This window comes from Diabrotica virgifera, chromosome 9 (genome assembly GCF_917563875.1).
Source record: "Diabrotica virgifera virgifera chromosome 9, PGI_DIABVI_V3a".
NCBI lineage: Eukaryota > Metazoa > Arthropoda > Insecta > Coleoptera > Chrysomelidae > Diabrotica > Diabrotica virgifera.
Genome location: NC_065451.1, coordinates 184,743,357 through 184,766,960, shown reverse-complemented (window position 1 = coordinate 184,766,960; position 23,604 = coordinate 184,743,357). Strand labels below are relative to the sequence as shown.

General features: G+C 34.5%; 1 protein-coding gene across 1 annotated transcript; it reads left to right on the top strand.

Moving 5' to 3' along the window:
- The first annotated feature begins 730 nt into the window (after positions 1 to 730).
- LOC126891596 (beta-1,3-galactosyltransferase 1-like) lies at positions 731 to 21,976 on the top strand. The gene is made up of 3 exons (XM_050660775.1): positions 731 to 1,075; positions 14,905 to 15,977; positions 16,871 to 21,976. The coding sequence occupies exons 2-3, from the start codon at positions 14,919 to 14,921 to the stop codon at positions 17,414 to 17,416; spliced, it is 1,605 nt and encodes a 534-aa protein (XP_050516732.1). The 5' UTR covers positions 731 to 1,075; positions 14,905 to 14,918; the 3' UTR covers positions 17,417 to 21,976.
- Positions 21,977 to 23,604: the final 1,628 nt, after the last annotated feature.

The following is a 23,604-nucleotide window of genomic DNA, read 5'->3' as shown; positions in this document are numbered from 1 at the left end:
TTTTGTTCCCCATTCTGTAACCATGACCTTTACGTAGATACTGCTTGTATTACAGTCGAACCCGCTTATTGGAATAGCCGTCGTGCCAAGAAAAAGTATTCCTATAACAGGGATATTCTAATAACCGATCATATAAGACTAGTAAAAACGTTTTGGGACCTCAAATTTCTATTTCTTTAACCGGGATATTCCTTTAACCGGTATTCTAATAAGCGGGTTCGACTGTATTTCGTCCATTATTATATTAAAGAGCAGTGGGCTTAACGAATCACCTTGTCTGACTCCGCTTTATACTAGTATAAACTGTGTTAGCTTTCCATTGATCTTTGCCTTATTTCAGTTTTAAATTGTTTGAACTCGAAAACTATCAACTTTAAAGAGAAATTACAACAGACCTTTTTTGTTCAGAATAGTCCAAAAACATAAAAAAAGGACCACTTTTCGCATGGACAACCACTTTAACATTATTCTGGAGTATCTCAAGAAAGCGATTCTGCAAAAAAATCTCATGGAAATATTTTTTCCAACGAGCTTTTCGACTTGTCTTTTTATAGTAGATGCGAGAAAAAATTGTTTATAATTGATTATACATTGGTAACTTATCAATGTATAAAAATTAGATTTGATATAAAAAACACACCGTTCAAGTTAGTCAGATGCAAACAGAAGATAAGATAAAAAAAATCGAATATTAAGTACTTTGCTTTTTTTACGAAAAGGACTAATTTTTTTTAATCTACTTTTAGATATGGTGTGAAGTATACGCGTACGTTTCTTTTACCGGGAACTGTTTACAGGGAATTTTAAATAATTCTCTTGTTATAAAACATTTCAAGAATTTGTGACTATTTTGGTTAAGGGATGAAAGCTTTGACTTCAAGTAACAGTCCGCTGTGTTGAGAAAATTAATGGCAAATTCTCTCTATATTTGAAGCACTGTCGAGTGTACAAGACAAGCAAAAATATGGCTTTTAACAGATAATGTGGTTTATGTTCATTTAGAGAAATAGACAATTATTAGTGCAAAAATATAAGAAAATTACAAATTTTATTGATTCTAAATTATAGTGGCAAGGTAAGTAATTACTGGTAATAAACATAGTTTCAAAAGTGAATCACCTAAAATTATGCTCATTTTCATAGTTTATTTTTTCATGAACAGATTAACGGACTTCGCTAATTTTTGTTTATTATTTTAGATTTTTCTTTGGTATTTACACACTTAGGCAAAGGTTTACTCAAATTATTTTTGTACTTATACCAAGTGGAAGAAAAGACATGTTTTTCGTATGTTAAGTTTGAGATACCCTGTAGGGAGAACAAGGTATAAGTGTGAGTATACTAGTACGTTCTTTAAGGCAGGCCACACATCAAAGAAACATGAAACGTAAATTACGTTTCATGGAAATAAGCCACTGCTAAACAAATATATGTCCGGCCATTTATTATACTCTCCGAAAATAAAAATGTGTCATGAGCATGAATCACACTCGTTTCATTGGTAGGCGGACTTTGAGATTTGTTTCGCAGTGTTTTCTTTTCATGAAACATGTTTTTCGTTTCATGTTTCATGTTTTTCGCTTCATGTTTCTTTGGTGTGCGGCTTGGCTTAAAGTAAAATATTGCATAACCTCTAAATTTAAAAGAACCGCTTGTATTGATATGAAATTTGGCATACATATAGATAACAAGTCAAAGAAAAAAAAAAGTGATATTGTGCCGATGTGTGCTTTTGCCCTAGGGGTGAGTTTCACCCCCTTCGGGGGTGAAAAATATATGTTCGAAATAAGTCCGGAAATGGATAAAATTACTAATTCTAAGCAACTTTTATTCTATAAAGTTTTTTCACAAAGTTCATACTTTTCGAGTTATTTGCGAGTGAATATGTTAATTTTTCTACAAAATAACCACGTTTACAGACGGTTTTTCGCAATCAAAAAGTAAGTATTTGGTCGAAAAAAAAATTGTTAACAAAAATATAGCACGTAAAAAAGTGAAAAACATGGTGTATATATTAGGTCACTGTACCTACTACAAGCAGAGTTATAGCTAATGAAAAATAGGTTCATATTCGTCAAATTCCAAATCGAATATTTTAACGTGCCATAACCAAAAAACGAAGCACTATTTGGGAAAAACTCATTTTAACTTTTTTAAAGTGTTTAAAAAAAATGCTTATTTCTGTTTTAAAAATAAAATAACATAAAAGTAAACAAGTTACGCTCAAAATAAAGTTGGTCCGATTTTTTGGTAAGAAATCGGAAAAATCACCTCCTAATTAGCATTTCAATTGAACTTAATTGTTACGAAAGTTTTTAAAAAATTTTAACTTTTTAAAAAAAATTTAGATTGCAAAATTATTATGCAAAATCCATTAAGTCGATTTTAATGAAATTTGGTGGACGGATTAAGTATGTTGTAAGAATTTTCTAAACGAATTACGAAGGTTCTAAGTGCAACCAAAGTGGATGAAAAACATTGAATAAAAACAGGCTTATTTTGCCCCCTTATTTTGTATTTATTGCTATTTGCAGAAAGGGTAATAATTTAAGACATTTTAAACCAGTCGTATATCATACAAAATTTAATTATCCTTATTTTATTTCTCTACGACTTTGTTCCAAAATAAATCGTTTTAAAGTTATAAGCAAAGAAAGTTGAAAAAAATTGATATTTTTTGAAATTTTTAAATATTTTAATTTTTTTATTAATGTTCCGGGCATATTTGAGAAGGAGCACAAGTCAATTATTATTATTGAAGCTGTCACCTACTAACTTTATCTGCAAAAATCCGAATGCCACCTCGGGCACCTCGCACATCCAAAAACAGACCTTTTTTCACAGATCCGTCCTGGTCTATTATGTGATATCCATATGCAATGTGTAAATCACATACCATAATTAAATTTGCTTAATAAGTGCATAAATCCACGATGCGCCTCTCATTTTAAAAATTAATTACTCAGTGATTTGAAAACCGATTTTAAAAAACTTTATATCACTGGATAGGTGAATGACCTTTATTTCAATTTACAAAAAAATATACTTGGTGTTCCATTAAAAAAAAAGTCAACAACTTCTTTTTCAAAAATCCGCCATTTTTTTTCGTATTTGAAAGCGATATAAAAAATTCAATCCATTCAGACAAAACTTGTACTAAAATAAAACATCTCAGCGAAAACCGCATATTTCTATCTTGAGCCGTTTAGAAGTTATAGGCAGTTAAAATGGGGGAACATATAAGTGGACATCCGGTATTTATGTATATATTAAATCATATGACTTTCGCTCAAGGGTAAAGTACCTTAAAGCAGGCCGCACATCAAAGAAACATGAAACGTAAATTACGTTTCATGGAAATAAACCACTGCTAAACAAATATATGTCCGGCCATTTATTAAACTCTCCGAAAATAAAAATGTGCCATGAGCATGAATCACACTCGTTTCATTGGTAGGCGGAATTTGAGATTTGTTTAGCAGTGTTTTCTTTTCATGAAACATGTTTTTCGTTTCATGTTTCATGTTTTTCGCTTCATGTTTCTTTGGTGTGCGGCTTGGCTTATAGTTCACAATACACATTTAAATTAGAATGATATAATTGCATACTAAAACATGGTTTTTAATTCTAAACAACTTTTCATTATAGGAGTTTTCCATAATATTGTGAATTTAAATAGGTACATAAGTAAACAAAGTTTTCGTTATGATAATGCTCACATTTTTAGGTTGTTTTTACTTCTTATGATTTAAAAAACAACGCAAAATCAACTGTATCGCCTCAATGATTTGTCATCGGTTATCCCTCGTTTAGAACCTTCAAATAGTCTAAGAGCTAGTGAACCCTCCGACTAACGGTCGTCCTGTAAAGCTAGAAATTTGTCTAGTGATAATTCATAGCATACCAAGGCTAAGAACCATGACCTGGCAGGCATCAGCCGTGCACGTGTATCTACCAGGTGAATCGAAAAGTGCAAATTTAGGGGGTAAAATAAACTTTCTCCTGTAAAGTTTAAATTTAAGTATGTGTTTGAGTAAGTCATTTAGAAGAAATGTGTACATTGACAGGCGATTCTGAAGAGCATAAGACCTTGCCAGGCGAGGGGAAAGATTAGGGGTTTTTCCTAAAATTATTTTTTTTTGCATCGAACAAAGTTTTTTTAGGTTTTTTGAATCATTCCAAACAGAAAAGGTCTTTAGTGACTTTTCTCTTAGGTTAATAGTTTTTGTTATATAAGCGATTAAAAATTTTGAAAATTGCGAAATCGGCCATTTTTAACCCTAAATCGGACATTTAACTAAAAATTTCAATGTTGCCAAGGTAGGTAGATATTCTTTAAACATTGATTGATGAAATCCCGAAGAGTTTTTTTGCAATACAATATCGAAAACCCCTTTGTTTTTAATTGCTAATCAAGCGGACGCGACACTGTAGTATATAAGTGAGGACGTTTGAGTTTGCATAAATTCATTATCTCGAGAAAGGGCAAATTTAAAGAGAAATCCTCAGACATGTCGATTTTTATTCTCAAATTAGGACTTTTTGGCATATATATAATACTAGTGACGTCATCCGTCTGGGCGTGATGACGTAATCGACGATTTTTTTTAAATGAGAGTAGGGGTTGTGTGATAGCTCATTTGAAAGGTTATTTAATTTTCTATTCAGTGGTATAAACATTAACATAATTATTTATACAGGGTGTACAAAAAAATTTTTTTATTAAATTAATTTAGACAAAAAGAGGAAAAAAATTGTTTTACACCCTGTATAAATAATTATGTTAAAGTTTATATTACTGAATAGAAAATTAAATAATCTTTCAAATGAGCTATCACACAACCCCCTCTCTCATTAAAAAATCATCGATTACGTCATCACACCCAGACGGATGACGTCACTAGTATTATATATATGCCAAAAAGTCCTAATTTGAGAATAAACATCGACCTGTCTGAGGATTTCTCTTTAAATTTGCCCTTTTTCGAGATAATGAATTTATGCAAACTCAAACGTCCTCACTTATACTACAGTGTCGCGTACGCTTGATTAGAAATTAAAAACAAAGAGGTTTTTGACATTGTATTGCAAAAAACTCTTCGGGTTTTCATCAATCAATGTTTAAAGAATATCTACCTACCTTGGCAACATTGAAATTTTTAGTTAAATGTCCGATTCAGGGCTAAAAATGGCCGATTTCGCAATTTTCAAAATTTTTACTCGCTTATATATAACAAAAACTATTAACCTAAGAGAAAATCACTAAAGACCTTTTCTGTTTAGAATGATTCAAAAACCAAAAACTTTGTTCGATGCAAAAAAAATAATTTTAGGAAAAACCCCTAATCTTTACCCTCGCCTGGCAAGGTCTTATGCTCTTCAGAATCGCCTGTCATTGTACACATTTCTTCTAAATGACTTACTCAAACACATACTTAAATTTAAACTTTACAGGAGAAAGTTTATTTTACCCCCTAAATTTGCACTTTTCGATTCACCTGATAGATACACGTGCACGGCTGATGCCTGCCAGGTCATGGTTTTTTGCCTTGGTGTGCTATGAATCACTAGACAAATTTCTAGCTTTACAGGACGACCGTTAGTCGGAGCGTTCACTAGCTTTTAGACTAAAATACCTGCCTAAGATTTTTACGTGAAATCGATGATTTTTCACAGGTAGACAGCCTCCTACGGCTAAAAAACACACAAACACTCCATAAAAGATTCTATAAATTTTCTTGAATATTTATACCACGTACTTTCCTGTTTGTGGCGATTTTTCAAAGTTCATGGAATCGTTGATTGCAAAATTATATAATTGATTATTAATTATACTTTGTAGTTTACAGATACGGGTATTCTGGTTTTAACTTTTCAAGGTTATTGGGTTTTTTATCGGTTCTGTATTCTTTGATACAGAATTTTTTTTATGTCATGAATTAAGTATGCATAACAATATTTAGATCGTACCGCTGTTTAGAATATGTTAATCTAATTTGATTTTCATCTTCACGTTGCGTACATTAAGCAACAAAAGTTGATAATATAAGTTTTTTGATAGTTTGTGTTTTTCGATAGTTTTTTGTGTTTTTCGATAGTGTTTTGTGTTTTTTATTTCACTTTTATTAATGTTTGTACAAAAATATGTAAGTAGGTTTTCTTTAACTGTTAATATCTTTATGTATCATTGACTATTATAATCATTTAATCGAAAATTTTTACTAAACTACACTGCAGTGCAAAAAAATCGATCCACTAAAAATTTGGTCATTTTTGATGTTTCGAATTTCCTAAACCTGGTGTCCGATTTAAATGATTTTTTACCACGTTATAGCCTAATTCATTAACAATATCGCTATAATAATATTGTTGCTAGACAGTCAAACTGTCATTGGATACCGGGTGTACGAATCAAACTGTGTTTTTTCTCAAAGTTCGCATCACCCTGTGGATTATTCTAGCATTTATAAAATACTGAAATTAACACCCAACTATAGCCTCAAGTTTTCTTAACATTTTGTCTTTCGATTAATTCGCTTATGTTGGATAATACAAAAGTTAGGTACTTTAACAACTGGCCATGTTCGTCATCATTTCTAAATAAGTGCGACAAACTTTAAGGGGTAATTTTACATGAGAAAATACTGGCAATTTGCTTTATAATCGTATGTCCGCAAACGCTTCGTTTCCGAGATATGGGATGTTCAATTTTTTTTAAAAACTGACGATTTATTTATTGCTTTAAAACCAGTTGAGATATGCAAATCAAATTTGGTGGGTTTTAAGACGTAGTTATTGCACATTTTTTGACATACAATTAAGAATTTAATATTCACCATTGGCGCGCAAACGGGTATTATGACCGATAATATTACCCGTACGCACGCCAATGGTGAATATACAATTTTTAATTGTATTTTAAAAAATGTGAAATAACTACGTCTTAAAACTCACCAAATTTTGTTTACATATCTTAACTGGTTTTAAAGCAATAAATAATTCGTCAGTAAGTTTGTCGCACTTATTTAGAAAACACACTGTACTGATGACGAACATGGCCAGTTGTTAAAGTACCTAACTTTTGTATTATCCAACATAAGCGAATGAATCGAAAGACAAAATGTTAAGAAAACCTGAGGCTATAGTTGGGTTTTAATTTCAGTATTTTACAAATGATAGAATAATCCAAAAAGCACAGTTTGATTCGTACACCCGGTATACGATGACAGTTTGACTGTCTGTTAGTATATTATTACAGCGATGCTGCCAATGAATAAGGCTATACCGTGGTAAAAAATCACTTAAATCGGACAACAGGTTTAGGAAATTCGAAACATCAAAAATGACCAAATTTTTAGTGGATCGATTTTTTGCACCAAAAATATTTACATTATAACAATATTAAAACTTTACATTAGCTACATCAACATCATTATGGCCTTACAAACCTGTATGGGTCCCAGCCTCTTCAAGACTTGATCTCCAGTCGTTCTTATTTATCGTCTTACACCGCCAAGCACGTATTCTCATATTTCTCATATCTTCATCGATGATGCCAAGGAACCTTGTTCTGGCCGATTCCTCTTCTTTTCTGATCAATTGGTCTATCAAGGTGGGATTGTCTAGGAAATGAAGCATTTTGGCTCGCAATTTTTTTCTTAAAATTGGCTAATTTTTGGCTTAAAATTTTCACAGAAGGTAGGAAATAGTCCAAGGATCATTTTCTATATCATGCCGCTGTACGCTAAAACCTTGGGGGTGGTTGCCACCCCATCTCGGGGGTGGGAATTTTTTATTACATTTTAACCATGAAAATCGATGTAAAAAGTAATTCTAAGAAAAAAATGTTTTTTACATTTTCTTCGTAAAACTAATATTTTTCGAGTTATTCGCGCTTGAAAGTAACAGTTTTTCGACGAAAATATCGACTTTTTTAGAGAGTTCTTTGATAATACCTCGAAAAATATAGTCTAAGAGCTGGGAGCGGATTTTGTGCGTGATAAGTAATATGGAAAAACTATACGGGAATATGTTGAATTAGTTGTGTACATGACTTTCACCAACGGCCGGAAACCAGAGTTGGGGTCGAGGGTAGTTATAAGGGGTCAAAGTCGCGGATTTTATTATTTTTTTTTATGACGCTCATGATCGAGATAGTGCACCAAAATTTGGGAATAAGTAGGTTATGACGTACCTAAGTAAAATCTCTAGGGGCTCAACGCTGCGTGGCCGACAAAGGGGTGGGGGTAGGGGTGAATATAAAAAATATAAGGGGTTTTTTGCGACGTTCGTGATTGAGATACTGCACCAAAATTTGGGTATAAGTAGACCATGACATAAATAATTAAAATCCCTAGAGCCGGAAACCAGAGTAGGGAAGGAAGGTAGTTATAAGGGGTCAAAGTTCTGTTTTTTATTATTATGTTTTTTGTGACGCTCATGATCGAGATAGCGCAACAAAATTTGGGAATAAGTAGGTCATGACGTAACTAAGTAAAATCTCCAGGAGTGGAACGCTGCGTGGCCGACAAAGGGGTGGGGCAGGGGTGAATATAAAAAAACGTAACGAGTTTTTTGCGACGTTCGTGATTGAGATAGTGCACCAAAATTTGGGAATAAGTAGACCATGACATAAGTAAGTAATATTCCCAGAGGCGGAAACCAGAGTGGCGGACGAGGGTAGTTATGAGGGGTAAAAGTCGCGGTTTTTATTATTTTTTTTGTGGCGCTCATGATGGAGATTGTGCACCAAAATTTGGGAGTAAGTAGGTTATGACGTAACTAAGTAAAATCTTCAGGGGCGGAACGCTACTTGGGGTACAAAGGGGTGGTAGGCAGGGGTGAGTATAAATATATATGGGGTTTTTTTGCCGTTCGTGATCGAGAAATTGCACCAAAATTTGGGAATAAGTAGATCATGACATTACTAAGTAAAATCTCCAGGGGCGGAACGCTGCGTGGGGGTTAAATGTTGTGCCGGGTCACAAAAAAAATAATACACACTGCGACTTTGACCCCACCCCCATCCCCAACTCTGGTTTCCGGCTCTGGGGATTTTACTTAGTTACGTCATGGTCTACTTATTCCCAAATTTTGGTACACTATCACAATCTAGCACGTCGCAAAAAACCCCTTATATTTTTTATATTCACACCTACCCCCACCCCTTTATCGGCCACGCAGCGTTCCACCCCTGGATATTGTATTTAGTTACGTCATGACCTAATTATTCCCAAATTTTGGTGCACTATTTCGATCATGAGCGTCATAAAAAAAATAATAAAAACGGCGATTTTGACCCCTTATAACTACCCTCATGCCCAACTCTGGTTTCCGGCTCTGAGGATTTTACTTAGTTATGTCATGGTCTACTTATTCCCAAGTTTTGGTACACTCTCTCTATCACGAACGTCGGAAAAAACCCCTTATACTTGTTGTATTCACCCCTGCCGCACCCCTTTGTCGGCCACACAGCGTGCCACGCCTGGAGATTTTACTTAGTTACGTCATGACCTACTTATTCCCAAATGTTGGTGCACTCTCTCGATCATGAGCGTCACAAAAAAAAATAATAAAAACGGCGACTTTGACCCCTTATAACTACCCACACCCCCAACTCTGGTTTCCGGCTCTGAGGATTTTACTTAGTAATGTCATGGTCTACTTATTCCCAAATTTTGGTCCACTATCTCGATCAATAACGTCGCAAAAAACCCTTTATATTTTTTATATTCACCCCTACCCCCACCCCTTTGTCGGCCACGCAGCGTTCCGCCCCTAGAGATTTTACTTAGTTATGTCATGACCTACTTATTCCCAAATGTTGGTGCACTATCTCGATCATGAGCGTCATAAAAAAAATTATAAAATTCGCGACTTTGACCCCTTATAACTACCCTCGGCCCCAACTCTGGTTTCCGGTAGTTGGTGTAAGTCATGTACACAACTAATTCAACATATCCCCGTATAGTTTTTCCATATTACTTATCACGCACAAAATCCGCTTCTACCTCTCCGACTAATATGCATTTAATCAAAAAAACTGCAGATAACAAAATTGTATCTTTTAGTAACACAAACCAAATTCTTTTTCTATGATGTCTTTAAGACCAATACAAACCGAGATACGGCATGTTAAAGGTTAGCTTTTCTCGTCAAATGCATAATTTTAAATATTCAAAGCCAAATAACGGGAAAAGTTTGCATTTTTAGAAGAAAACTTAAATTTTCTTTTTTCAAGTATACAATTAAACATTTTAAAGAGTAATAATAAAAAATTTCTAGCATGAAAATAGAGCGACTTATGATCAAAAAAAGGTCGGTACCTGCTTGTCTCTAAGAAAAAAACAGTGAAAATTACCCCCAACTACCCTCCTAATTAAAAATTGGTCTTCACCTTTCTGTACTTCCTTTTATATTTGTATTGTCAATACACCCAAGAAATTTAACCTATTTAAAAAGCCTAATTTTAGAAAAATTGAAGTTTAAAGAAAAATTGATTTTTTACAATTTCGTATTTTTCACCTTTTACTTCAAAATATCTCCGAAAATACTGGAGATACAAAAAAAATGATGGATTACTAAATTGTAGCTTTTTAATATCTAAAACTATTTTGTGCATAGATTTTCATTACAGTGAACAGTTAGCGAGATATAGCTGTTTAAAACTTCTATTTACGAGCAAACACCCCCTTATTCCAGCCCTTTAAACCCACCCCAAATAAAAACTAAGGGATCTTACGGAATTTAATTTACACAGTCTTATAGCTTTTCAAAAATCCTACAAAATTATTTTTAAAAAAACTTTTATAGCCAAAAATGTAGGAGCTATGTTTATAAAACAAATTTTTTGTTTCGAAATATTCGAATAGTCCGCTTATGGAAAATTTTCAATGCATGTATAATACCACAGAACTGGTTCGTATACTGGAAGATGACTTAAAAACTATTTGTATTTGTACTTCTACATATTTGTAAATTCGTATTTTTGTGTAAATAAATGTTTTTGTAATTCTTTAATTCTACTTTTCTTCTGTAAAGATCTATTAAATTATCGACTTTGTCTATTGTAATGTAATTAAGGCTGGTTTTTAGGGTTGAAATATTATGATATTATATCCTAAAGCATAAAACCATCATTATTTTTAGCCGACAAAACCAAATTTTACCTATATTAAAGTTTACAATGTTTTTATATAATTTTTGATAATAAGGCATGATATAGAATATGAAGCATGAGCTTGAGTTTGAGCATGATATAGAATATGAAGTACAGGGTGAGATGATCCTAATCCCAAATTTTTGTGTAAATCGATGCAAACCGAAATTATTCTTTTAGGATAAGTAAATTTTTTATATCTAGCTCCAACAAGGGTGATTTTAAGGGTTGAAATATTATGATCGTATATCTTAAAGCATAAAACAATCATTATGTAACTAATAACTAATAAGAACCAAATGTTGACAATATTAAAGTTTAAAATGCTATTTTATACAAATTGTCGAAACCAAAAGACTCCATCTTTAAACAAATAAATGTTTAAAAATTTTAATAAAATCTTTGGATTTCTTAGTTCGGAAACAGATTCTCTCTTATACCTATGCCCCATCCTTCTACAATTTACAAGGAATAAAGGGTGATGAATGCAGAGACGTGGGGGTCTAAATAGTTGCACTCCACTACACGTCAATTCATCGAGGCAAAGATCAACGAAACTGTCTCCTAATACTCAAAACGTGACTAAGAACGTAGGTAGAAGAAGGCATTATTTTTATTTTCAATTCAGAGACCATTACCCCCTTTCTATGGCCATTTCGAACCCTTTAGTTCTCATCAGGAAAGTTATCGTAATGATTTTATAATTTTTTACAAGTAGTTTTTTAGGGGTAGTTTTCGCCCTTAAAAAACCAAAAGCGTACAACGGCTCAATATAGAAAGTGAACTAGAGTGTGAAATGAGCATAATCCCAAATTTTTGTACAAATCGGTGCTGGACGAAAAAATTGCGAGGTTTTGCCATTTTTTCAGTTTCATTTCCTCGACTAAGGTCTACTCTATAAAGTTAGAAGTTGTATCGTCTTCTCCACACTCCCTTGTCATCCACTGCTTCACAGATTTGTCCTAGTATGTAAATACTTTTCTTTCGAAACATCTTAACATTTTTTCATTAGATACTTTTTGTTAAAGTCGTTTCCTATTCGGAGGTTGGATATCATCATCTCTATCTTTACTCTATCCACCGCTGCTCTGAAGAGTTCTATGGAAATGCATTTAAACCAGCCCCTTAAATTCTTCAACTAAGACACTCTCCTGCCTATACTTCTTCCTCCATATGTTAGTACTAGGCGTATATTTGTATAGTTTTAACTTCTTATTTGGTACTCTTAGTAGTCGGAGAGATAGAAGCGGATTTTGTGCGTGATAAATAATATGGACACAAACATTCAATTAATATCCACACAAAAATGGGAAAAGTACTATGGGGAACTACTGACAGAAAATAGGGACGAATACTTAACTCAATCACCAACAGAGGTTAACATTGATGGAGAAGATATAACAATACAAGTGACAGAGTGATTTGAAATGGAATGACCCTAAATAATAGTCTATAAAATGATGATAATCAAGTTTTATATTAAAAAAAATGGCCAGATTTTCATTGAAAAGTCCCGGATTTTAGGTAGTTTTTTCAGCCTTGTCCCGAATTTGACTAAATTGGAGTTGCACTAGTCATGACGTAACTAAGTAAAATCTCTAGGGGCGTAACGCTGCGTGGCTGACAAAGGGGTGGGGGTAAGGGTTAATATAAAAAATATAAGGGGTTTTTTGCGACGTTCGTGATTGAGATTTTGCACCAAAATTTGGGAATAAGTAGACCATGACATAACTAAGTAAAATCCCCAAAGCCGGAAACCAGAGTTGGGGACGAGGGTAGTTATAAGCGGTCAAAGTCGCGATTTTTATTATTTTTTTTCTGACGCTCATGATCGAGATAGTGCACCAAAATTTGGGAATAAGTAGATCATGACGTATCTATATAAAATCTCCAGGAGTGGAACCCCTGCGTGGCCGACAAAGTTTTATGCGACGTTCGTGATTGAGATAGTGCACCAAAATTTGGGAATGAGTAGACCATGACATAACTAAGTAAAATCCCCAGAGCCGGAAACCAGAGTGGGGGACGAGGGTAGTTATTAGGGGTAAAATTCGCGGTTTATATTATTTTTTTTGTGACGCTCATGATGGAGATAGTTCACCAAAATTTGGGAGTAAGCAGATCATGACGTAACAAAGTAAAATCTCCAGCGGCGGAACGCTACTTGGGGTACAAAGGGGTGGTAGGCAGGGGTGACTATAAAAATATAAAGGTTTTTTTGCCGTTTTTGGTCAAGATAGTGCACCAAAATTTGTGAATAAATAGATCATGATATTACTAAGTAAAATCTCCAGAGGCGGAACGCTGCGTGGGGGACAAATGTTGTGCTGCGTCACAAAAAAAATAATACAAACTGCGACTTTGACCCCTTAAAACTACCCTCATCCCCAACTCTGGTTTACGCCCCTGGAGATTTTGCTTATTTACGTCATGATCTACTTACTCTTAAATTTTGGTTCACTATCTCGATCACGACCGTCACAAAAAATCCCTTATAATTTTTACATTCACCCCTGCCGCCACCCCTTTGTCGGCCACGCAGCGTTCCGCCCCTGAGATTTTACTTAGTTACGTCATGAACTACTTATTACCAAATTTTGGTGCACTATCACGATCATGAGCGTCACAAAAAAAAATATAATAAAAACCGCGACTTTGACCCCTTATAACTACCCTTTTTTCGTAAAATATATTGAATTTTTTTTATTACAAAATATGAGTGTATCTAGAATGATATTAAAGTCAAATAAAAAAATAATGAGTTTAAAATTGAAAATATTTCTGAATTTATTAAATAAAACATGCATTGGGGTCAAAATTTACCCTGGTCATCCGAAGGTTAAAGACGCAGCTTTTAAACATTCGATTACCAAGTTGTATCTATATGTAGAGGAAGTGAAAAATACATATTGTTCATATAGTCCTTCCAAGAAATCAAATAATGCTATGATAGCAGGAGATAACACTCAGCTGCAGCTTTTGCAACTAAATTTAGAGAGTGGGCGGCACACGGAATCCACAACGCCAAAATATTATACATATATATGTTATCTAATTTTAGCCTAACACCATTGTATTTTTCAATCATAACGGATGCGTTGTCCTAGGACTGTCCCCTGCAGTTTTTCAACATCTCAATACAAGTAAGTCATTATCATATTCTTACAAGAACCTCATTAGAGAATTAAATATATCTTCTGCTTTATGACCGTGAGTTGGCAAAAATATGAGAAACCTTTCAACATGAGTGAAACCCTCCGTGTAACGAAATACCACAGTTAATTGAATGACAAAAATTATTCCATTTGAATAATGTGCTGATTTTTTTTAAGTTTAGGGCTTTGTGGGGCCCCCGGGATGTGGGGGCCCCGGGCAGCTGCCCAGCCGGCCCCCCTTAAATCCGACCCTGTCGCTTAGGCGTGTGGTTAACGTCCATTGTATCCCTTTTGTGTCGAAGTCGAAGAAAAATATTTCTTTTCTTCCACCTGGTATAAGTTCAGAAAAGAAGTTTCAGTAAACCTTTGCCCAACTGTGTAAATACCAAGGGAAAATCTAAAATAACAGAAAAAATTGGCGGAATCCGTTGATTTGTCCACGAAAAAATCAACTACTATGAAAATGAACATAATTTTAGGTGATGCATAACTTTTGAAGCTATGTTTCTATTTCTGTTCCTTTAAAGCTTCACATAACTATCTACTATAACCTTTGTTACAAACTATTCTAAAGTATTTTTTTTGTTGTAGGATGACAATTGAACATGCTTGAGAAAAGACCATGGACCAAGTTGGTAGTTCTTCTACTGGGATTTGTGATAGTGTTGTTATTATGGCACGAATTGTCAACCCCTCGTTATATAGTAGTTCCAGCCTCCACAACAATATCTACACCATACACAGTATTGACAAAGGATGACCCCGGCTTCACCGAAAAAGTTCTTCACGTACCGGAGAACGACTACAACCAACTGATTGATCTCAACTTTAATTTTTCTATGATTAACTTCATTTGCAACGAAACCATTCCTTTACTACTACTAGTATTAGTGCATTCAGCGCCTTCAAACTTTGAAAAGAGGCAGACTATAAGAGAAACATGGGGAGAAAAGGAAGACAACGTGAAAGTATTATTTATGGTTGGCAGTGTTGGTACTCATTCCGAGCACTTACAGAAGATGATAGAAGCGGAAAACGTGTTGCATAATGACGTTATTCAAGGCAGTTTCGCAGATACATACAGAAATCTGACTTATAAGCATGTGATGACTTTGAAGTATTTCGTTTACCATTGCCCTCAAGCCAAATATATCTTGAAGACTGATGATGATGTATTTGTCAACATGCCAACTATGAAAAATTTTCTTATCTACGACTTATCCCCTCATGGTGCTAGGAAAGGTTTATTTTGTACACCTAGATATAATAGCTTAGTTTTAAGGTCCTATAGATCAAAATGGAGGGTGTCTTTTTCGGAGTACCCTGAAAGAGTGTACCCGACGTACTGCCCGGGTTGGGCGCTGCTCTACACGCCAGATGTGATATTTGCTATTTACAAGGAGGCTCAGAAGTCGAATTTCTTTTGGATAGACGACATCCACATTACCGGTACTCTTTTTAAGAAACTCAATTTTACTCATACCAATATTGAACCGTTGGTTTTGTCTGAGTCTAACTTATACAATATTGTTTATAGATCTTATAACGTATCTCAGCCATTTCTTTTTGGATCGGCTAATATGCTAGAAAAAGAAATAAGAAAGCTATGGAATTTTGTTAAAAAGCGCGAAGCGCAGAGGTTTATATTTAGTGATATTACAAATTAACTTTAAAGGTTAATAGAACCGATTTTGATTGAAAACAATTTCAGATAGTCTGAGGGTCATGAAAGACTGATCGAAAAAGACTTAAAGAAAGACTATATTTGGTATAATTATAGGCCACCATTACCCCATAACCAAATAGTCCTCAAAATTATTCAATTCGCTGTAAATTTACATCTCTCTGGTGCTTTCTTCTTCTTATGTCAGTGTCATATTAGGTCCCCTAACGTTGGCAATTACATTGGCCAGTTGTACACGATTTTCTGCAATACGTATTCCTGTCCAATCACGAATGATTTTGGGCCATGACATCTGCTTCCTTCCAATTTCTCTGCACCCTCGATTTTATCTCTCATGATAAGCTGAAGGGTTCTGTACCGGTTCCTCTAAGAATATGCCCTAGGTATAAAATTTTTCTTGCTTTAATCTTCTTCACGTGCCATCTCCGCGACGGAGGTTGGCAATCATCAAGGCTATTCTGATGTTAGATGCTGTTGCTCTGAATAGTTCGGTTGATGTGCATCCGTACCATTCCCTCAAGTTACGCAACCACGAGATTCGTCTCCTTCCTACACTTCTCTTGCCCTGGATTTTCCCCCGCATAATCAACTGAAGTATGTTGTATCTCTCCTTGCTTTAATAGCTTTCAGTAAATCATAAACGAAATTTGCTCTATTTAAAATAGCTTCGTTGGTTTGCATCGCTGTAGAGGAAATTGGGAGCATTGTTCTATGCAACCACATCTCAAAGGCCTCTAGGCGATTGATCATATCAGCCTTTAGAGTCCAAGTTTCGGTGCCATGGAATAACACAGACCAAATATAGCATTTGATCATTCTTTGGCGCAATTTTAGCTTTAAGGTGTGCTTACATTGTAATGATTTCATCTTTAGAAACGTTGGCATCAATGTGGGAGTGAGACAGGGAGACGTACTATCAATCATGCTGTTCAACCTAGATTGAAGCTAAAAAGCTTACTGATCTACGATTTATCCCCTCATGGTGCTAGGAAAGGTTTATTTTGTACACCTAGATATAATAGCTTAGTTTTAAGGTCCTATAGATCAAAATGGAGGGTGTCTTTTTGGGAGTACCCTGAAAGAGTGTACCCGACGTACTGCCCGGGTTGGGCGCTGCTCTACACGCCAGATGTGATATTTGCTATTTACAAGGAGGCTCAGAAGTCGCATTTCTTTTGGATAGACGACATTCACATTACCGGTACTCTTTTTAAGAAACTCAATTTTACTCATACCAATATTGAACCGTTGGTTTTGTCTGAGTCTAACTTATACAATATTGTTTATAGATCTTATAACGTATCTCATCCATTCCTTTTTGGGTCGGCTAATATGCTAGAAAAAGAAATAAGAAAGCTATGGAATTTTGTTAAAAAGCGCGAAGCGCAGAGGTTTATATTTAGTGATATTACAAATTAACTTAAAAGGTTAATAGAACAGATTTTGATTGAAAACAATTTCAGATAGTCTGAGGGTCATGAAAGACTGATCGAGAAAGACTTAAAGAAAGACTATATTTGGTATAATTATAGGCCAGTATTACCCCATAACCAAATAGTCCTCAAAATTATTCAATTCGCTGTAAATTTACATCTCTCTGGTGCTTTCTTCTTCTTATGTCAGTATCATATTAGGTCCCCTAACGTTGGCAATTACATTGGCCAGTTGTACACGATTTTCTGCAATACGTATTCCTGTCCAATCACGAATGATTTTGGGCCATGACATCTGCTTCCTTCCAATTTCTCTGCACCCTCGATTTTATCTCTCATGATAAGCTGAAGGGTTCTGTACCGGTTCCTCTAAGAATATGCCCTAGGTATGAAATTTTTCTTGCTTTAATCTTCTTCACTGCCATCTCCGCGACGGAGGTTGGCAATCATCAAGGCTATTCTGATGTTAGATGCTGCTGCTCTGAATAGTTCGGTTGATGTGCATCCGTACCATTCCCTCAAGTTACGCAACCACGAGATTAGTCTCCTTCCTACACTTCTCTTGCCCTGGATTTTCCCCTGTATAATCAGCTGAAGTATGTTGTATCTCTCCTTGCTTTAATAGCTTTCAGTAAATCATAAACGAAATTTGCTCTATTTAAAATAGCTTCGTTGGTTTGCATCGCTGTAGAGGAAATTGGGAGCATTGTTCTATGCAACCACATCTCAAAGGCCTCTAGGCGATTGATCATATCAGCCTTTAGAGTCCAAGTTTCGGTGCCATGGAATAACACAGACCAAATATAGCATTTGATCATTCTTTGGCGCAATTTTAGCTTTAAGGTGTGCTTACATTGTAATGATTTCATCTTTAGAAACGTTGGCATCAATGTGGGAGTGAGACAGGGAGACGTACTATCAATCATGCTGTTCAACCTAGATTGAAGCTAAAAAGCATACTGATCTACGATTTATCCCCTCATGGTGCTAGGAAAGGTTTATTTTGTACACCTAGATATAATAGCTTAGTTTTAAGGTCCTATAGTCAAAATGGAGGGTGTCTTTTTGGGAGTACCCTGAAAGAGTGTACCCGGCGTACTGCTCGGGTTGGGCGCTGCTCTATACGCCAGATGTAATATTTGCTATTTACAAGGATGCTCAGAAGTCGCATTTCTTTTGGATGGACGACATCCACATTACCGGTACTCTTTTTAAGAAACTCAATTTTACTCATACCAATATTGAACCGTTGGTTTTCTGAGTCTAACTTATACAATATTGTTTATAGATCTTATATCCCATCTCATCCATTCCTTTTTGGATCGGCTAATATGCTAGAAAAAGAAATAAGAAAGCTATGGAATTTTGTTAAAAAGCGCGAAGCGCAGAGGTTTATATTTAGTGATATTACAAATTAACTTAAAAGGTTAATAGAACAGATTTTGATTGAAAACAATTTCAGATAGTCTGAGGGTCATGAAAGACTGATCGAAAAAGACTTAAAGAAAGACTATATTTGGTATAATTCTAGGCCAGTATTACCCCATAACCAAATAGTCCTTAAACTTATTCAGTTCGCTACAAATTTATATTTCTCCTGTGCTTTCTCTTCTTCTTTTAGTGTCATATTAGGTACCCCTAACGGTGGCAATTAATTTGACCAGTTATACAAGGTCTTCGGCTAATAGTTGTTCTGCACTACATATTCGTGTCCAATCGCAAATGTTCTTGAACCATGACATCTGCTTACTTCGAGTCCTCCTGCGGCCTCAATTTTATCTTTCATGATAAGCTGAAGGTACTGTACCGGTTTCCTCTAAGAACATGTCCTAGGTACGACATTTTTCTTACTTTAATAGTTCTCAGTAACTCACGAACGGGATTTGTTCTATTTAGTGTTGCCCAAAATCGGTCTTGGTCTTGCAGTCTTGGACTTGTTCTTACGTTTTCGCAAGGCCAATACCAAGATTGCCTATTTTAGCAAGACGAAGACTGACAGTGCAAGATTTGAGCAAGAACAAGACTAAGCCTCTGAGCCTCTTGCGTCTTGGAGTTAGGACTAAGTGTCGTTTTAGGGAGTGTAGTAGTTCGGGTATACACACACCCAAAATTATATGGAATCACCTGATATTTCTTATTATTTCGTGCGAATTTAAAAAAAAAACGAACACACGAAGTCAAACAATATTCATTTTAAAGCAATTTAATAACAAATGCATAACAGTTAAATAAAACAATAAAGTATTAACAAACAAATTGAAATTATGTAGTTGTTTTAAAGTCAATAGCATAACAAATTTCAATGTAAAACGAATAATGTTTAAATTGTTTTTATTTATTTTTTCGCTTTTTTTAGTCAGTGTTATCACCCCTATTCCTTATGCAAGCTTCAGTTTGCGTAAGCAAACTGAAATCAAATTATCAACATTTTATTGTGGTAGGTTGCTCCATCCTTCAAGAGCAGCTTGTATTAGCCGTGAGGTGTTTTGTGGATTATCTTGGTGAGCTCTAATTTTTCTTTTAAGCATATCCCACAAATTCTCTATAGGGTTAACAAGCAGGGTGAGCAAGCAGGCCACTCCAAACAAGGGATACCTTCTGCTTCAATGATGTCTCTATCACTCTAATGGTATGTGGAGGTCCATTATCATGTAAGAAAATTAAATGTTCTCCTGTTGCACCTCTCTAGAGCCTAACTACAGATTATCAACATACCTGTGAACAGTTAAAGTTGATTGGATGAAAATTAAATGAGTTTTTATACGAATCACAATTCCTCTCCAGAACATTACACTTCCCCTTGTATATTTGTGAACAGATCTGACAGTTTCCGTTCTTGCTTGTCTTCCTCGACCTCTAAGTACACGATTTAGTGGGTCATCTGATTTTACACAAATCCTGACTTTTTCTGAAAATAGCACATTTTGTCAATTCCCAATGTTCCAGTTTTGGTGGTGAAGACACCAATTTAGGCGATCAATCTTGTGCTGCCTGGATAACTCGGGAACCCATAATTGTCTCCTGCTCTATACTTCTTGGCACTAACTCTTCTTCTTATCGTTTCAACTGAAAGAGTTACACCTGTAGCTTCCAAAAGCTGCCTTTGGAGCTGCAGGTGAGAAATGGTTGGGTGCCTTCCAGCTGAATGGACAATCAAACGATCGTGGCGTGCTGTTATTACTTTTTGGCGACTTTCCCTTGCTTTATTTTTGAACTTTCCTAGTCCTGTTACCTAGCATAGGTTTTGGACAGAACGCCCTGTGTTACGCCTCGCCTACAGCTATGTCCCTCTGATAACATTACTTGCTCCACAAGGCCAATAATCTTTCCCCGTTGTAAGTTCTATAATCCCATATGACGCATATTTTCGTTTTTGGACGCAAAAGTTAGTTTATTTATCTTCGTTCAATTTGCAACTCAAACAAATAACCTTATACCGTACCGAGCTGTACTATCTGATTGTCTTATAGATTTGTTTATTTTCAATAAAAACCTTTATTCTTCGCAACAATAACAAGTTTTTTCAAAAGAAATAAATATTACTTTGAAATACATGGTGGTTCCATATAAGTTTGGGTATGTGTATGCTTAGAGATTCTATGAAATGCAAAAAAATAATATAACAATAAAAGTATCCATTAATAGAACGCTGGATATATTTGACACATACTTCGACGTCATAATTACAATGCAAAAATGAAATATTTTGTGCATTCTATAAATATTATTCAGAAATGGATAATTAGAATTATATACGGGAAAAATATAAGATATTCTAGTGAGCTGTTATATAACGAAAGTAAATTTTTAACTGTACGTAAATTATTCTGCTATAAAGCCCTTATACATATACATGAAAAAAAGATAATATTAAATTTTAACAGTCATGCCCATCAAACTAGATATATAAAACATAATGCAATTCTACCAAAATGTAATAAATCCATCCTCCAAAGATATGTTGGTTACATAGGGCCCAAATTGTACAATTTACTACCGGATAATTTAAAACAATTTAAAAATTATAAAAAACATAGGTATAAATATGAAATTAAACAATGGATTGGGAGCAAATCAACAAAATTTTGCGAAGAACTTATTAATGGACAATTCTAATAAATAAACTTAAGTATGAAATAAATATCGAAAATAAAGTTTACATCTATAGAGATTTTTATTATCAACTGCAACATTCCTTGAATTGATGGACACATTTATATCACAAATTACATATAGTAAAATTAGTATATTTTTATTTTTTTTCTTATTTAATGTTAGAGTTTTTAGTATTTTTATAAATTCCCATATAACTGTATACATTTATACAATTGTTAAATATTTTTTGTTCTTGTTTATATTGTAAGTTAATATATTATATTTTTAAGTCTCACGCACAAGGGGTGCTACTTTTGTATGTATATTAATAATATATATACAAGGTAGCTCAACTTCAGTGAGTTATTTATGTTTATTTAGGTAGTACTCATTATGCTTTTTATTTTTTGTAAATCTTTATTGTTATTTCTAAATAAATATTATATTATTATATTATATTATTATTCGTTCCCAGCAGACGACTTTTTCACGAAAAAATATAATAAGGTTAGCATACATACTGTTAAGGACACAAACCCACTAATTAAAATTTTTCCCTTATTAGTTAGGTGAAATCTAAATATCACAAATCTTATCGGTCTAAGACTAAACATCGTTTCTGCTGAGTGTACGATGAGATCATTCGGTTAAACAAAATTCGCTGAAAGAGCGAGGCTAATATTCAAAAGTGAGGAGACAAATAATTAGTAACAGCTTTTGATTAAATTTTTTCCTTTATTAGTTAGTTGAAATATAAATACCACAAATCTTATCGGTCTAAGACTAAATATCGTTTCTGCTCAGTGTACGATGAAATCATTCAGTTAAACAAAATTCGCTGAAAGAGCGAGGCTAATATTCAAAAGTGAGGAGACAAATAATTAGTAACAGATAATGCCGGCTACCGTGTAAACAAAACACTGAAATATTTAAAGTAACGAAATATTATAATTCTCGGTTCGGTATTCGGTACTTAGGTATTGGATAGTAAGGAACATAAGGTAACGTATAGTTACTTTTTCGACATCACTAAACTTCATTCGCAATTGAGCTTCCTTCGAGTCTAATGTAATAATTGTTTTTTATTTAATCCTTGTTGTTCTCGGAGTGATAAGTTATGTTAATTCAAGCTTAAAATGTACCTACGATGTTGCGTAAGAGCGTAGAGACTAACGTAAGATACTTGTAAGACTCTTGCGAGACTTAATACCACGACAAAGACCGGGAGCGCAATACCAAGACCAAGACCAGGTGTATTGGCGCAAGACCAAGACTGTCTGTCTCGTCTTGTCCTTGCATTTGGGCAACACTAGTTCTATTTAATACACTTTCGTTGGTCTGCATCACTCTGTAGAGGGTATTGGAAGCATTCTTTATTAATATATTTATATTGTTAACACTTTGATTATTATCTTTATTTTAATGTATTTACACACTTATTATTTATTCTTTTGATTACTATTACTATTACTATTTTTAGACACGCAGTATGTGAAGATTTTTGTTATTATTGATAGAGAAATAAATATACTTTTTAATTTCTGATATCATAATTATGATAGGGGAGCCCAAGCAGGGGTTTTTGCAGTTACTCGAGCGCGTCAGATTGGCATATGGAGAGAAACCTGGTACCCTACAGATGTACCACTACCATATAGTGGCTCTTAACACAGGGGAGTTCGTTAAGGGGGACCTGAAAAAAAATCTATCCTTAAAAAACTCGAAATTGTCAGATTAAGATAAGGTAAGTTAAGTAAATGCAAAAGAGTGTATATTTCAAAAATCTGACGATTTGAGCCGAACGTAAGGAAATGGGTGAGTCCCAAAGTTTCACAAGAAAAAAGCGAATATTTCGCGAAATGAATGACAGATCGAAAAACTAAAAATGATACCAAACACGACTTCCCACGGAGAGGGGTGGGGGAAAATCTAATACTTTAAATACGAATCCCGCGATATTTCGCGAAATGAACATCAGATCGAAAAAGTGTAAAATACACTTATTCAATATTTTTGAAAAATCTATTGAATGGCACCAAACACGACCCCCTCAGAGGTGAGGTGGGGGGTTACTTTAAA

Excerpts from the sequence above, each read along its gene's own strand:
- LOC126891596 (XM_050660775.1), top strand. The coding sequence starts at position 14,919 with ATGCTTGAGAAAAGACCATGGACCAAGTTGGTAGTTCTTCTACTGGGA. Across the intron at positions 15,978-16,870 it reads TATTTAGTGATATTACAAAT|AAACGTTGGCATCAATGTGG; the intron begins TAACTTTAAAGG and ends TTTCATCTTTAG.